At 45.1% G+C, this 13,306-nt stretch overlaps 1 protein-coding gene across 1 annotated transcript in view; it reads left to right on the forward strand.

Annotated features, from left to right (window-relative positions):
* SEL1L3 (SEL1L family member 3) overlaps positions 1-13,306 on the forward strand; it is a 92,124-nt gene that overhangs the window by 58,811 nt on the left and 20,007 nt on the right. Inside the window, exons 12-16 of the mRNA XM_087816988.1 lie at positions 15-134; positions 1,421-1,561; positions 5,190-5,252; positions 8,240-8,416; positions 9,834-9,961. Of these exons, the coding sequence (XP_087673114.1) occupies positions 15-134; positions 1,421-1,561; positions 5,190-5,252; positions 8,240-8,416; positions 9,834-9,961 (629 nt within the window). The remainder of the gene's footprint in view (positions 1-14; positions 135-1,420; positions 1,562-5,189; positions 5,253-8,239; positions 8,417-9,833; positions 9,962-13,306) is intronic.

Consider the following 13,306-nt stretch of genomic DNA (forward strand, 5'->3'; position numbering starts at 1 on the left):
TCCTTCCTTTTTAGGCATACGTTGAAACAATTAGACTAAAAGATGAAGAAATACTCAAGGTACAAACCAAAGAAGATGGAGACGTCTTTATGTGGTTGAAGCATGAAGCTGTCCGAGGCAACGCGGCAGCTCAAGTAAGAACTCGGTTCACTGTCCTGAAATTCACAGTGGTGACAGCCCAGGTTATGCCGTGGTAACAAAAAACCCCAAACCTCAATGGCTTAAAGCAGTGCTGGTTTATTTCTTGCTCACACTCCCTGTCCGATGGGTGTTGTCGTGGTTGGCTTGGGCTGTGCGCTCACAGTCTCCTAGGAGCCCAAGCTAACAGAACCCGTTTCAACAAAACACATGTTTCTGTAACCACAGCAGCAAGATCACGGCCGTGACACATCGCAGGCTGGCTCTTGATGCCTCTTCTCAGAAAATGTCACAAGCCCCTCCTCTCATTTCATTGGTCAAAGCAAGTCACTTGGTCATTCTCGACTTCAGGTGGCCTGTAGTGTAGTCCTTCCTTGAACCCAGACAGAGAAGGTGCCACAGTATTTATGATGAGCCCTAAAGACTCCCAGTGGACATTTTTAGTGCATAAGATTGAAACAAAAAGAGGCATCTTGGGGTGCAGGAGAGATTAGATGGGCATCGAGAAGGCCATGAGTGCAGCTAGAATAATGGAAAACCATGTGCCAAAAAGATCGACCCTGTCTCTTGAACATGTCTTTTGGATGGACTTTTAAGAGGACCTAGAAAGGGCAGGAGGTTGGAGAACCCCCCTAGCTGCCTTTTTGCCTTGACTTCATTATGAAGAAGAGGCCCTGACTGGAGCTGCTAGGGCCGATTGCACCCGGAGGCAGGGGCCTCCTTCCCAAAGGATTTAGCTCTGGCTTCATGCTCGTGGTGAGCACACAGTGTTGGGAAAGGCCTCTGGGTCTGTCAGGCAGGCAGGAGACCAGAAACAGAAAGAGAGAAAAAAACAGAAAAGAATAAATGCATAGACAAGGACACACATTTCAGACACTCCAGTAACAGCTCTCCCGCCCTCTGTAGAAGTCTTCCTAACGTTTCAGGAGATAACTTCGCTGGAAGCTGTATTTGGTGGAAATTGGGGGTGGGGGAGGGGAAAGGAAAAGGGGGTGAGAGAAGAAGCAGAAAGAAGGACAGTGAAAGGCCTACATGGGGCCAGAGTGTTAGCAGACGTGCCTCTGGCTCCTTAAGCATCATTTCCAGCTGTGTCAAGGACTTGCATTCACACAAGTCCACCTGTAGGGCTCTGGCCCCACTGTTAGAAGGTAACATGTGTCCATCTCATTCTTGGTTGTCAACATAAACACAATCCAAGCCAGGTTTGCCTTCCCACCTTTCAAAATCTTACATTAAGCATCACACAGGGAAGACATTATTCTAAATTGCTATTGTCTTGAAGCAACGATTGGCCCAGATGTTGTTCTGGGGGCAGCAAGGTGTGGCCAAAAATCCCGAAGCAGCGATTGAGTGGTACGCCAAGGGTGCCCTGGAGACCGAGGACCCTGCGTTAATCTACGACTATGCCATTGTGTTATTCAAGGTAAGAATCACTCACTTGGTGCTGAAGCTGTGCCATTCTTGTCAGCCTTCCCGAGCAGTTTCCTGGAGGTGTGCAGTCAAGCAGGGAGTCCAGAACTAAAGAAACTTAGTGTCTGCTTCTGTCACTCTTAATGAAAAAGGATATTTGCTGAAAAGGCAGAGTCAGAGGGAGTCCCCTGGTCTCATTTTTAATCATTAGTCTTATGTTTGACACCTGGATTCTCTTGATTTTTGCAAGAGCTGTGGCATTCTGGAAGAGACACCGTATTTTATGGATTGGTATGGGGCCACTAGCCCCCAAAGGTGCTGCAATTTTGCCACCAGGCAGCATTGTCATTAAAATACAGCTTAAAGTGTTTCTTTGGGCTGGATCCCAACAGTCTTGTTGATCAAACAAAGGTCTTGGTTTTTAAGCCATAGGAGAGAAGGGGGACAGGTGGGAAGAGCCCAGGACACAGGATGGAGGTGAAGTCCCTCCTCTGCTGTGTCCTTGGAGTTAACCTGATCTCATGGGACAACGGTGATGGCCACACATTGAATGAAATAACATAATGAATGGGCTTTGAGAACTATAAAATGCTCTGTGTTTCATACAAAATAATAATAGTTCACAGTGATGGAGCATTTATTACCTGATTTACATGTATGAACGTATTTAATTCTCACAACAACCTTGCGAGATAGGCACTGCGGTGTATTATTATTGCTGTATATGTATATGGAAACGGGCACAGAAAGGTCGCACAACTGGTACATTTCAACGCTGGGACTGGGATACAGGCAATCTGGCTTCAGAGTCACTCCCACACACAGACATCAATTCACCAGTCTGGGAAAAGTAAAAACTGTTGGCTCTGGTAAGAAAACCCTTAGACCCTATGTCCATACCCAAAGAAAGCAGCTGCCCCCAGAGAGCAAGTGTCTTCAAACAAAGGCGTGGATTCATGCAGCCAGGCCCATCTCCAGATCCACAGCTGTGGCCACTCACTGATTAACAGCCATGACTTTTCTCCGTTTCTAACCTTCCAAAGCCTTAAAACCTATCAGTTGTTATGGTTTCCAAATTTATAGCCTGGACTTTCTCTTTCCAGTTGTCAAATCAACATAGAAATGGTTTGATTCTTAGCCATATGCCAATGCATTCGTGTATTTGTTCAATTAACACCCATCCAGGGCTGACAAAATGCCAGACTCTGTGCTGGATGGAGGGACATATGGATGCATGAGCCACATTCCTGACCTCAGGGGGCTCACGCACTGATGGGGAATTCAGGGCAGAGACCAGCACAGAGGGGCTGTCCACCAGAGTTGGGACTGGTCACTGCCCAAAGTGCATGATTCAGATCTTATTTCTGCCCACCAGGAACTCTCGTCTAAAGGGAGAAGCAAATACAAAAATAAATTACTCTGCAGGTGACATGATGTTTCCTTAGGGTCCGATTTCCCAAAACTTAAAGCTTTTTTGATTTTACTGCATTTTAAGTGAGTTATTCCTAAGTGGGATGAGGGAAGCCCTTTATCAGCATTTAAAGGAAGATTTTTACCCATGGCCAGAAGGTCTCTTTAGGTGTGTTCTGTGTGAAAGAGCCCCATGCAGAAAATGGGCTTTTCAACTGTGCAGGACAGTGATGTGCGCTTGGCTTGTTGTGTTGTGTGTGCGTCCAGCTTATTGTAGTCAAAGATGGTGTCACAGCGGTGGCTGTGGTTTGTCCAAGACAGTTGGGCCCATGCCATTTTACGTCCACATGAGGACGGAGCTTTGGCTTTCACTGTGTAACTGTCCTCAATTCATTCATTCAGTGAATATTATTGAGCACTTACTATGTGCCAGGACTTTACATTTCTCTCACTTCACAACTCCCAGGACTACTCAGATTTGAATGTAGTAGAAGTCTTTGTGCAGGACATTATCCCGCTTCTGGTTAAACAACAAACATACTGGGAAACCCCTGACCTAGAAGTGAAAGTATCTGAGTTCTAGTTACAGATCCAACCATGAGGTTTTGGGTAAGCCAGCCTCTCTGAGCCCCAGTTTTATTTCTTCAAGATAAAGAAGATGGAAAAGATAAACTTTGGGTTCAATATCCTGTGGTTCTGGTGCTTTTTCAGAAGTTAAACAAGTTTGTCCCACTGACGCCTCTAGTTAATCCAAGCAGCTTCATGCCCTCTTCCCTCTCTTCTCCCTCTCTAATTAAATGAGGCCATGATGCAATTCTGAACAATATTTTCATCGCCCACTTTGCTCAGCTCATCAGTTTTATTAAATAGGTAAGTTAAAATCTAATAGAAATGTGGTGTATGTAATCTAACCTTTAGCTAGATTCATGATTTTATTTTGGGTCCTGAAAACTATAGAGACAAATACATTCTGCGTGTTTTCTGTAGCCAAGGTCCATGCCCTGCAAGGAGGTTATGAATCGTTATACTTTCTCAGCATAGAACTGGAACGTACAGGGGAAAATATGGCGTGGGGGTTATACTCTTGGGCTCTGGAGCCCGCCAGCCTGGGTTCAAGTCCTGCCTCTACTCCTCGCTCACTGTGTGGGCAGATTTCTCAGATGAGAGTGATAGTCGTATCTCAGTGGGGTTGCTGTGAGAATTAAAGATGACAGGCTTCACCCACATTAATGAACAGGAATGTTCACTAGTGCTGTCTCGTTTACTATAGAGCTAAGTATTTAGAGTTAAAAGCTGGATTCATTGCAAAGCCCTCTCCCCTTATATTCCTGTGACCCCGTCAGCCACTGAGTCTGAGACCGGGACTCCTTGGGGCGTGTGGGGTGTGTGTCAGTAACAGACTCTGAGTGAGTTTGGACGAAGCAGTGATTGTCACCTGGCTTCCCTTGCCTGCCACCCTCATTGCCAGACCCGTGTCAAGAGAGACCTAAGGGACCCCTCCCACCTCACCATTTCCCCACATGCTCCTGCAGACGTCTCATCTCAACACGGTCCCACTGAGGGCCTCTCTTGTAACAAGAACCCCAAAGCCATTTCTCTCCATAGGGCACAAAACACCTCTGCTGGAAAACCTGATTTTGCGAGAGGAACTTTGTCTGTTCCTGTCAGTGTCTAACACACCGATTCTAAGGGGTCTGAACTCCTTCAGAGATGGTTCTCAAGCTGGTTCTGAGGCCACAGTGTCCCACCCTGGGGACTCTAGCGAGGACCCAGGGAGGCTGCAGACGGACAGCAGACTAAGAACTCTTGCCTGTCGGACACAGATAAAGTGCTTTGTCTGACTGCAAATTGGATAATCCCCAGAGAAACACATCCTGGATGACCAAACTCATTTAACCTCATCATAGCTTCTCCCAATAGCACCAGTGGGTTGACGGGCGGGTGTGCCAGTAAGTAAATGGATGGTAAATGGGGACTTTTGTATTGATGCTAAGCTGGGAGGCTGAGGTTGGTGGCCTCTGCCCCACAGATATAAGCAAGATGATGATGATGATGATGATGATACTGTAACAGTACTGCTTATAGAAATCTTTAAGATTAGGTCTATAATTAAGAGGGCTTGGGTTTTATTTTTAAGTATTTTATATCAAACACTGACCTATCTGAGTGATATTTTTGAGTGCATGCTGGGGGTTTTTTCTTCGTAATCATTGCTGTTTATCATTGTTTAGGGTCAAGGAGTGAAAAAGAACAGACGGCTTGCCTTGGAGCTGATGAAGAAAGCAGCTTCCAAGGTAACACTTTCGCATATTGTCAGAGGAAAACATTTGCACCACACACACCCACTCAGGAGCGTAAATGGCCAGCGTCTTTCTACACAGCCCCAAGGTAGAGATGGAGTGGGGAGGGAGGGCTCGCCAGCATCACATTAGTCTTTCTGAGCTACACACACACAGAATCCTGCTTCAATAGGGACAGCAAAATTCAAAGGCTGAATTCGCTTCCAGTCAATAGAATTCAGGCCAATTTTGTTTGAAGGCTAAAATTATAATCAAGGCTGCCCTGATAACAAGCAGCAGGGGGGGGCTCCTTGAAAGTGAATGGATATAAATGCCATTGAATTAGGGAAACCAAAAGCCTAATTCTTTGAAGGTTAACCCTGTCATGTCCAATGCCCATATGCTTCTCCACACTTGAATAACAGGGCTGTTTATCAAGGTTATTGCTGAGTTTAGGAATTATTTTGCTTTTGTCACTGTTTACCCTTCAATGTTGTCATCAAGCCAGCTAGTTTCAATATAGCACTACAGAATGGAGGTTATAATGTCACTTGTTGAGGGGGTGGACACACATACCCACACCCCCACAAGCATACTTATCCCTGTGTGCAAACACATGCACAGGGCATGCACACCCACAAACATGTACTCACACATGCACACAGATTTGCAAATAAATAGACTTGTAGGCACTGCTGTAATGTTGCAACCTTAACAGGCCCTTTATAGGCCTTCTGGCTCTCAAATGTCTCCCCATCCCCAAGGCTACTCAAGTTTGCCCTATCACAGACTCCTGAAGTCACCAGGCTGGTCTTCCTCATTTCCTTTCTTTAGGGAGCTCAGAGTGTCTTTTTTTCTGTAGTGCTAGAATTTGGAGCATGGAGTGAGAGAACCAACAGGTTTCCTTCCAGCTATGTGGTAGCAAGAGGGCCTGTGACCCAGGAGAAGGGAACCCATTGAAGTGCACACTGGCTCTTGACCTCAACACAAATTACAGTCAGAAATAGAAGAGCAGCTGAGTGTTGGTCCCAGAAGGCATTGTTTCAGAGCACCCTAAAGTGGGGCAGTGGGGGCTTTCCTGGCAGGTGTGAAATTTGCACCTCTGTAGCCATTTCTGGCATCGAATTGGTATCTGATGTGCTTTATTCTGCGTGTATTTTTAGCCAGGCTTAGTGAGTATTGGGGAAAATGCAGTTTTATGGCCTGGAGTAGTCACATCCTTAGAAGTATTAAGTGACTCTCACGCATTCACCCACAGGGAGTTATTGCCCTTCTCTTTGTCAGGCACTGTGGTGAAGGTGGCACATTGCTTGATTTGGGGAATTACCCAAAAGTCACTTGGAGGCAAATCTGTTGACTTGAGCAGTAATTGTCCAGAACAAGGGATGAGTATTTAAGAAATAAAACAAGATTTCTTGCAGGGTTCTTGAACTTGGTCCAAATACAATTCCTAAAGGAGTTCTCTGGGCATTTTGAGTGGTGGCAGGTACAACTGAATGAGCCTGTGGCCTCAGGAGGGAGGCACTGCAAAGCCATGTGTCCACTCTGTAGGTCTGTTCCAGAGCTAGCTCTGGCCTCTTTACAGTATGACCTGGTCTATTACGTCATTGAAATGCACTGGTTCTGCAAGACCCATCGGGAGCCTGCCTTGCACCTGGTACTGTGTGAGGCTCTAGAAGAATGCTTCTAGACTGGACACATGGCATTGACTCTTTCCCAAGGGTCAGCTGTCTTGGGGGCCCGCATATCTGAACCTACTCTGGCTCCTCAGGGTGTCGGATTTGGGTTCCATTTTGTTGAGCATGAACATTCAAAAGGTGGTATTCACTCATTCATCAAATCCTTACTGAGCCCTTACTCTGTGCCAAGCACTAATGTATGTGCTTGCGATACAAAACAGAGGTCCCTGCCCTCATGGAGCTTCACTGTGAATGGGCTTTGTTAGTTTCTTTTTCCTGGTCTTCCTGGCACCAGATTCCACATAAAGACTAGGAGGTGTGGCCTTTAGGAGCTATGAAGACGGGAAAGGCACAGACTGGGATCTTGGCATCTATTGTTAAGGGACACCCTTGTGAAAATGGAGGTGAAAAGGATTTGGTTCCACACTTGAGCTCTAACTTAACAAGTCTCACACATGCGAGGGCAGTGTTTGCACCTGGAATCCTGTTTCCCCTGCTTGTTCATGGTCTCGCGGGTCTGGCAAGAAGGGAGGAATGAGCACTGTGTGCCCAGGTTTGCACACACACCCCTGCAGGCTCCTGAGCCTTCAACAAGCAGGCTGGAGGCCGCCAGTGAAAGCAGGTGGGAGCACCTGGGGAAAGCAGAGGAGGCCACCTGAGAGCGTGACTCAGCCAGAACAAGGAGGCTTGAGGCTAGAATCAGAAACCAGCCCTTCCCTGGTACCAGCCCCAGGCTCAGACAGTTCAGAAACCCTCCTCCCTTCTTTCCCACCCTCCCCTTCTGCCTTAGCCCCGAGCTGGGATGCTGAGCAGTCACAAAGCACCTGTGCTTTGCAAGTAGGATGTCTCAGCTGCTTCCCTCAGAGGGTTTGTTGGTGTTTAGCACAGAGTCATCAACAGATGGGCAGCTGGGTCACCTAGAAACTGTCCCCACCAGGGCAGGTTTGGGGCGCCTGTTGCAGCCCAGCGCGCATGGGTGTCAAGGGCACTGTTGATACTGCAGGACAATAAGAGGCTTTTTGTAGACAAGGGCGCCGTGTCAGAGCCCAGAGGAGCTGAGTGATGATTCCGGGCCAACAGCGCTGCTGAGCTGGAAGGCAGGAATCCCAGCGGCAGCCGCGTGAAATCCACCTGGGAAGACACTGAAGCGGGCTCATGTGTTCTAGTGCTCGGCTTTTCTCTAATGCCATCTGCCCTAAAAAAGAGACAGGAGATGTTTTGTTCAGACTCATACAGAATGCTCTCACAACAGTTGATTCTCTTTGGGTTTAATTTAAAAAATAACAACAAAAACAATTATTTTCTTGTTGTTCTAAAATCCAGGGATTGCATCAGGCAGTCAATGGTCTGGGATGGTATTACCACAAATTCAAGAAAAACTATGTCAAAGCAGCAAAATATTGGTTAAAAGCGGAAGAAATGGGGAACCCAGATGCATCATACAATCTTGGAGTCCTGTATTTGGATGGCGTTTTCCCAGGAGTTCCTGGGAGGAATCAAGTGAGTAAGACTTGAGACAAACTGCGCAGCTGCGCAGTCACTGGTTCATGAACCCTTCATGAAGGCCTTTAATAATGTGACATTGAACAGGCTCCTAAAGGAATCTTGTGGATGTCTGGAAGAACAGTCCAGAAAAAGTGAACAGCCAGGGTAAAAGCTTGGAGAAGAAGCTCGAGGAACAGCAGAGCAGCAGGAGCAGAAAGCCTAGGAGATGGGAGGTGGGAGATGTGGTCAGGGAGGCAGGTGCCCAGGTCATTGTGTGACTCAGCTGCTCTGAGCAAGACGGGAAAGAACTGGGCAGGATGTGCTATGTTCTAAAAGGCTCCTGGATCCTAACAGAGACGAGGCTTGTAGGCAAGAGAGGGAGCAGGGGGGCTGATGCATTGAATCCAAGTGAGAAAGGATCAGCAATATCACCAGAGGGGCTGAGATGTGACTGGATTTTGGATATATTTTGAAGGTCAAGGTGACGGGATTTGCTGATGATTGCCTGTGAAGTGTGAGAGGGGGAGAGGAGTCAGGACAACTCCGGAGCACATGGCATTTATAGAGATGGAGAGAATGAAGTGGACATTTATGGGATGGGCAGCAGCAAATCGGGGTGGGGAATCAGAAGGTCATTTTTCTTGAAGCACCATGCTAAACCTGGAGAATTTGTTTTCTCATTTAATCCTCGCAACAACCTTTCATGCTACATACTATCAGACACCACATTTTTCAGTTAAAAAAAATCTCTCAGATGGAGAGATTAACTCGCATGCCCAAGGTCACACAGCTAGTAAGAAGCAGAATTGGGATTTGAACCCAAGCCTGTCAGACTCCAAAGCCCAGGCTTAAAAAGATCAGCTAACTGCCTTGGAAAAATAATAGCAATCAGCAGAACATATACCTAAGTGTTTTATTTTCCCCCCTCTACCTGGCTCTGACTGCACGTGAGGCTGTATATCTTTATGCATTGCAAAACCCACCCACACATCTGGGAGTGTGGATTTTTTCATTGTCATTTTCTAATTCTCACCTTCCTTCTGGAAATGCAGTTTTCGTGCATGAGTTTGAAGAAAGGTCTTAAGTGAGGTTAGAAACGCAAATGCCTGAATTTTCACCCGGTGTGACTTCTGATGCAGTCTTCTGTCTTGCTGGCAGGGGTTACGTGAGGATCAAATGCGATGACAATGATATCTGTAGTTACATGTCACCTTACTTATTGGGCGAGCCTAATCAATAGAATAGCTGTGGTGGAGGTTATCATGTCCACAGGCTGGCTTCTGTGATTGGCTGTCCTCCTTGAACTTGACTTGGGTTTCTTAAAGATATCAGAAATTATAAGCCTGTGATAATACCAGCTCTGGTGAAACCAGCCCCACCAGGAGGACTCTTCACCAAGGAGAGAGTGACGTTTGTCCATCTCTCTTCACAGACTTTAGCCGGCGAATATTTCCATAAGGCTGCGCAAGGCGGACACATGGAAGGAACCCTGTGGTGTTCTCTCTACTATATAACAGGCAACCTGGAGACGTTCCCCAGGGACCCCGAGAAGGCTGTTGTGTAAGAATCTGTCATGTGTTGTCTGTGAAGGGAAAGCTGTCTATGGTAGTCCCCGCTTCTCCTCGGGTAGGGGATGGACCCCCAGTGGGTGCCTGAAACAGCAGATAGTACCAAACCCTATAGATACTGTGGTTTTTCCTGCACGCACAGACCTTTCCACTGAAAGGAAGCACTTGACGGTTTCTCTTTGGCATATGTCTGAATTGCCAGCATTGCTCCTCTTGTGCTTTGGGGCCATTAAGTAAAATAAGGGTGACTGGAGCACCAGCACTGTGGTACCTCAGTAGTTGATCTGATAACCGGGACAGCTACTCGGTGACTAATGGGCGGGGAGTGTCTCCAGCTGGAGACACTGGACAAAGGGGTGAGTCATGTGTCGGGCGGACAGAGTGGGGTGGCTCGAGATTTCATCGCCATACTCAGAATGGCACACAATGTAAAACCCGTGAGTTCTTATTTCTGGAATTTTTTATTTCATATTTTTGGACCACAGTTGACCGTGGGTAACTGAAACCTCAGAAAGCGAAACTGTGGATGGGGGGGCTACAGTCCTATATTTACTGTGCCTGGAAAAAGAGAGTTTCTTTTGTTTTGCCTTTTAAAAATTCTGTTTTCATATTGGGTTTCAGTCAAGGTGGCAGAGTAGAAGAAAAAATTAAAATTTCTTAATAAAAAAGGGGAAAAATTATTTTTATCAGTTTAAAAACTGGTAGAGTTCACATGGTTTAAAGATCCAAATAATTGGACAAGACAAAAATAAAAAGAATTTAATTAAAAATAAAAAGTAATCTGATAAAAAGAAAGCAGGACGCCTCTGCCTACCTCCCCCCAGACTGTCTCCTGCTCCCACGCATAGGTCACCTTCAGTTTTTAACTTCTTTTTCTTTTGCATCTACTGCTAGGTGACGTGCTGACCCCACTGTTTGTCGTCATCTTCATTGTAGGCGCTGCCTACTGATGGCCCGTTGTGACAAAGAGAACCTTGTGGCGGTCTCTCTACCGCATCACAGGCAGCCTCCCCCCGCCGCCTCCAGCTTCCCCTCACGCTTATGCTTTGTTCTCTCATCTTCCCAACAAGCACGTCACTGTTTCGGTTAGATTGGCATCAGGGTTTATGTTATTTTGACTATGGAAATGCTGTTCACACCTTAGCCACATAGTATTCTGTGACTACCTTTTCTTTCTTGCACAACTTTCTATTTTCTGTGGAGTAATGATTATATTTATTGTCCTTTAGTTGCTTGGCTTTTTATGTTCTTACCATTTTCTAGGTACTTGATCTCCAAATTCTTCTTCATTTGTCTAAATCTCCTCTCAGTCTGTCCAGACCCACCCACCGGGTGTTCTATTAATTTAATCTTCTTGGTGATGTCTCTCCTGGAGTCTTCCTTCAGGACGCAGCTGCCCTCCCCAGATGAACTTTGCTGTCATCGTGGGGGTTCCCTTGCCCTTCATTTCGGCTTTTCTGGTCCTGTTGGCTGGGCCCTCTTCCTTGGTTTGCTCCTGCGTTTTGGTAGAACATGTCCTGCAGTGGCTTCCTAGAGAACAGTGGACAGGAGGCACATTTTTGATGTCATATCTGATCATGTTTTACAGGGGTTGGCAAACTGTGGCCCACACATAACATGTGGCCTGCCAATGACCTAAGGATGCCTCCTACATTTTTAAAGGGTTGTAAAACAGACTGGGGGAAAAAAAAAAAAAAGAAATGCAGCAGAGACCATATGTGGCCCACAAAGTGTAAAATATTTACTCTTACCCTTTATAGAAAAAGTTGCAGCCTTCTGCTTTAGATCACCCTCACACCTATAGTCCACTCTCCAAAAGGTGTTTTAAGACCTTTGAGAGCAAATCTGCCTGACGTGAACTCAGTGATGAAGCTTGCCTGAGACAGACTTGAGGCTTTTTATTAGTTAGCTGGGATAGTTAGTGTGAACATTCATATATTTCGTGGATTTCGGTTATCCTTTTGTTACTGATCTCTAGCTTAATTGCACTATGATTAGAGAATGTATTCTGAGTGACTTCAGTCCTTCGACGTGTGTTGGGGCTTGCCTTATGACCAGCATGTGGTCAATATTGATAAACTTTATAGTCTCTTGAAAAGAATGTGGTTCCTGAGCTTGTTGGGCACAGTTTACCTACATTATCAATTACATCAAGTTGGTTCTTTGTGTTGGCCAGTTCTTCCATATGCTTCCTGATGGGTTTTTTCCTGCTTGTTGCATCAGTTATTGAAAGAAGTGTGTTAAAATCTCCCACTATGAGTGTACACTTACCTGTCTCTCCTTACAGTTTTGTCAATTTTGCACTAGGTATTTTGAATAATATTATTGGGTCATGTAGAATGAGAGTTATTTTTCCTTCCCCCTTGACCCCTTTATCATTTTGCAGTGTCCTCTGTATCTCCATTGATGGTCCTTGCCTTTAAAATTAAAGTCTCCCTTTTTTGATATTAGTATAGCTACAGCTGCCTTCTTTGGGTTAGAATTTGCACGTTCTATTCTTTTCTACTCCTTTACTTTCAATCTTTCTTTGTCCTTATTTTCTCTGTGTCTCTTGTGAGCAGCATATAATTGGTTTTTTTTGGTGTATTTTTTAATCAGTTTGACAATTTTAGTATTCAATTGATGTATTTAGACCACATACATTTATCTAGGATATATTTGGTTTTAAATCTACCATTTTACTATTTATTCTTATCGTCACATCTGTTTTGTACCTTTTTTCTCTTTTCTTGCCCTTTCTTTAATACTAATCAAATATTTTAAAAAATTATTCTATATCCCCATTTCATTAGCTTGTTAGTTATGTATTCTTTTAATAGTCTTTTAGTGATTATAAATCTAAAGAGGAAATTAGGCTAGTTCATTATGGATAAACCCCCTCCAGGATAAATTAGGGAGCAGAAACAAAATAGGGAAACCTTATAATAAATCAGTAGAAATGTTTTAATGAAGTACTAGAGCTCTTGGTAAAAATGATCTTTTCCATGGTGAAAGGATTAAGACGTACAAATTGGTACTCACAAAATAGTCACAGGGATGTAAAGTACAGCATAGGGAATATAGTCAGTAATATTCTAATAACTATGTGTGGTGCCAGGTAGGTACTTGAAATATCAGGAGACCACTTGGTAAAGTATATAATTGTCTGACCATTATGCTGCACACCTGAAACTAATACTAAATAATATTGAATGTCAGCTTTAATTAAAAAATAAAATTAAGCCCCGGTTGGTGTAGCTAAGTGTTTAGAGCATCGGCCCACATACCGAAGGGTCATGGGTTTCATTCCCCATCTAGGGCACATACCTGGGTTGCAGGTTCGATCCCTAGCCCTGGT

The sequence above is a fragment of the Miniopterus natalensis genome, chromosome 1 (assembly GCF_054644295.1).
Source record: "Miniopterus natalensis isolate mMinNat1 chromosome 1, mMinNat1.hap1, whole genome shotgun sequence".
Classification (NCBI taxonomy): Eukaryota; Metazoa; Chordata; class Mammalia; order Chiroptera; family Miniopteridae; genus Miniopterus; species Miniopterus natalensis.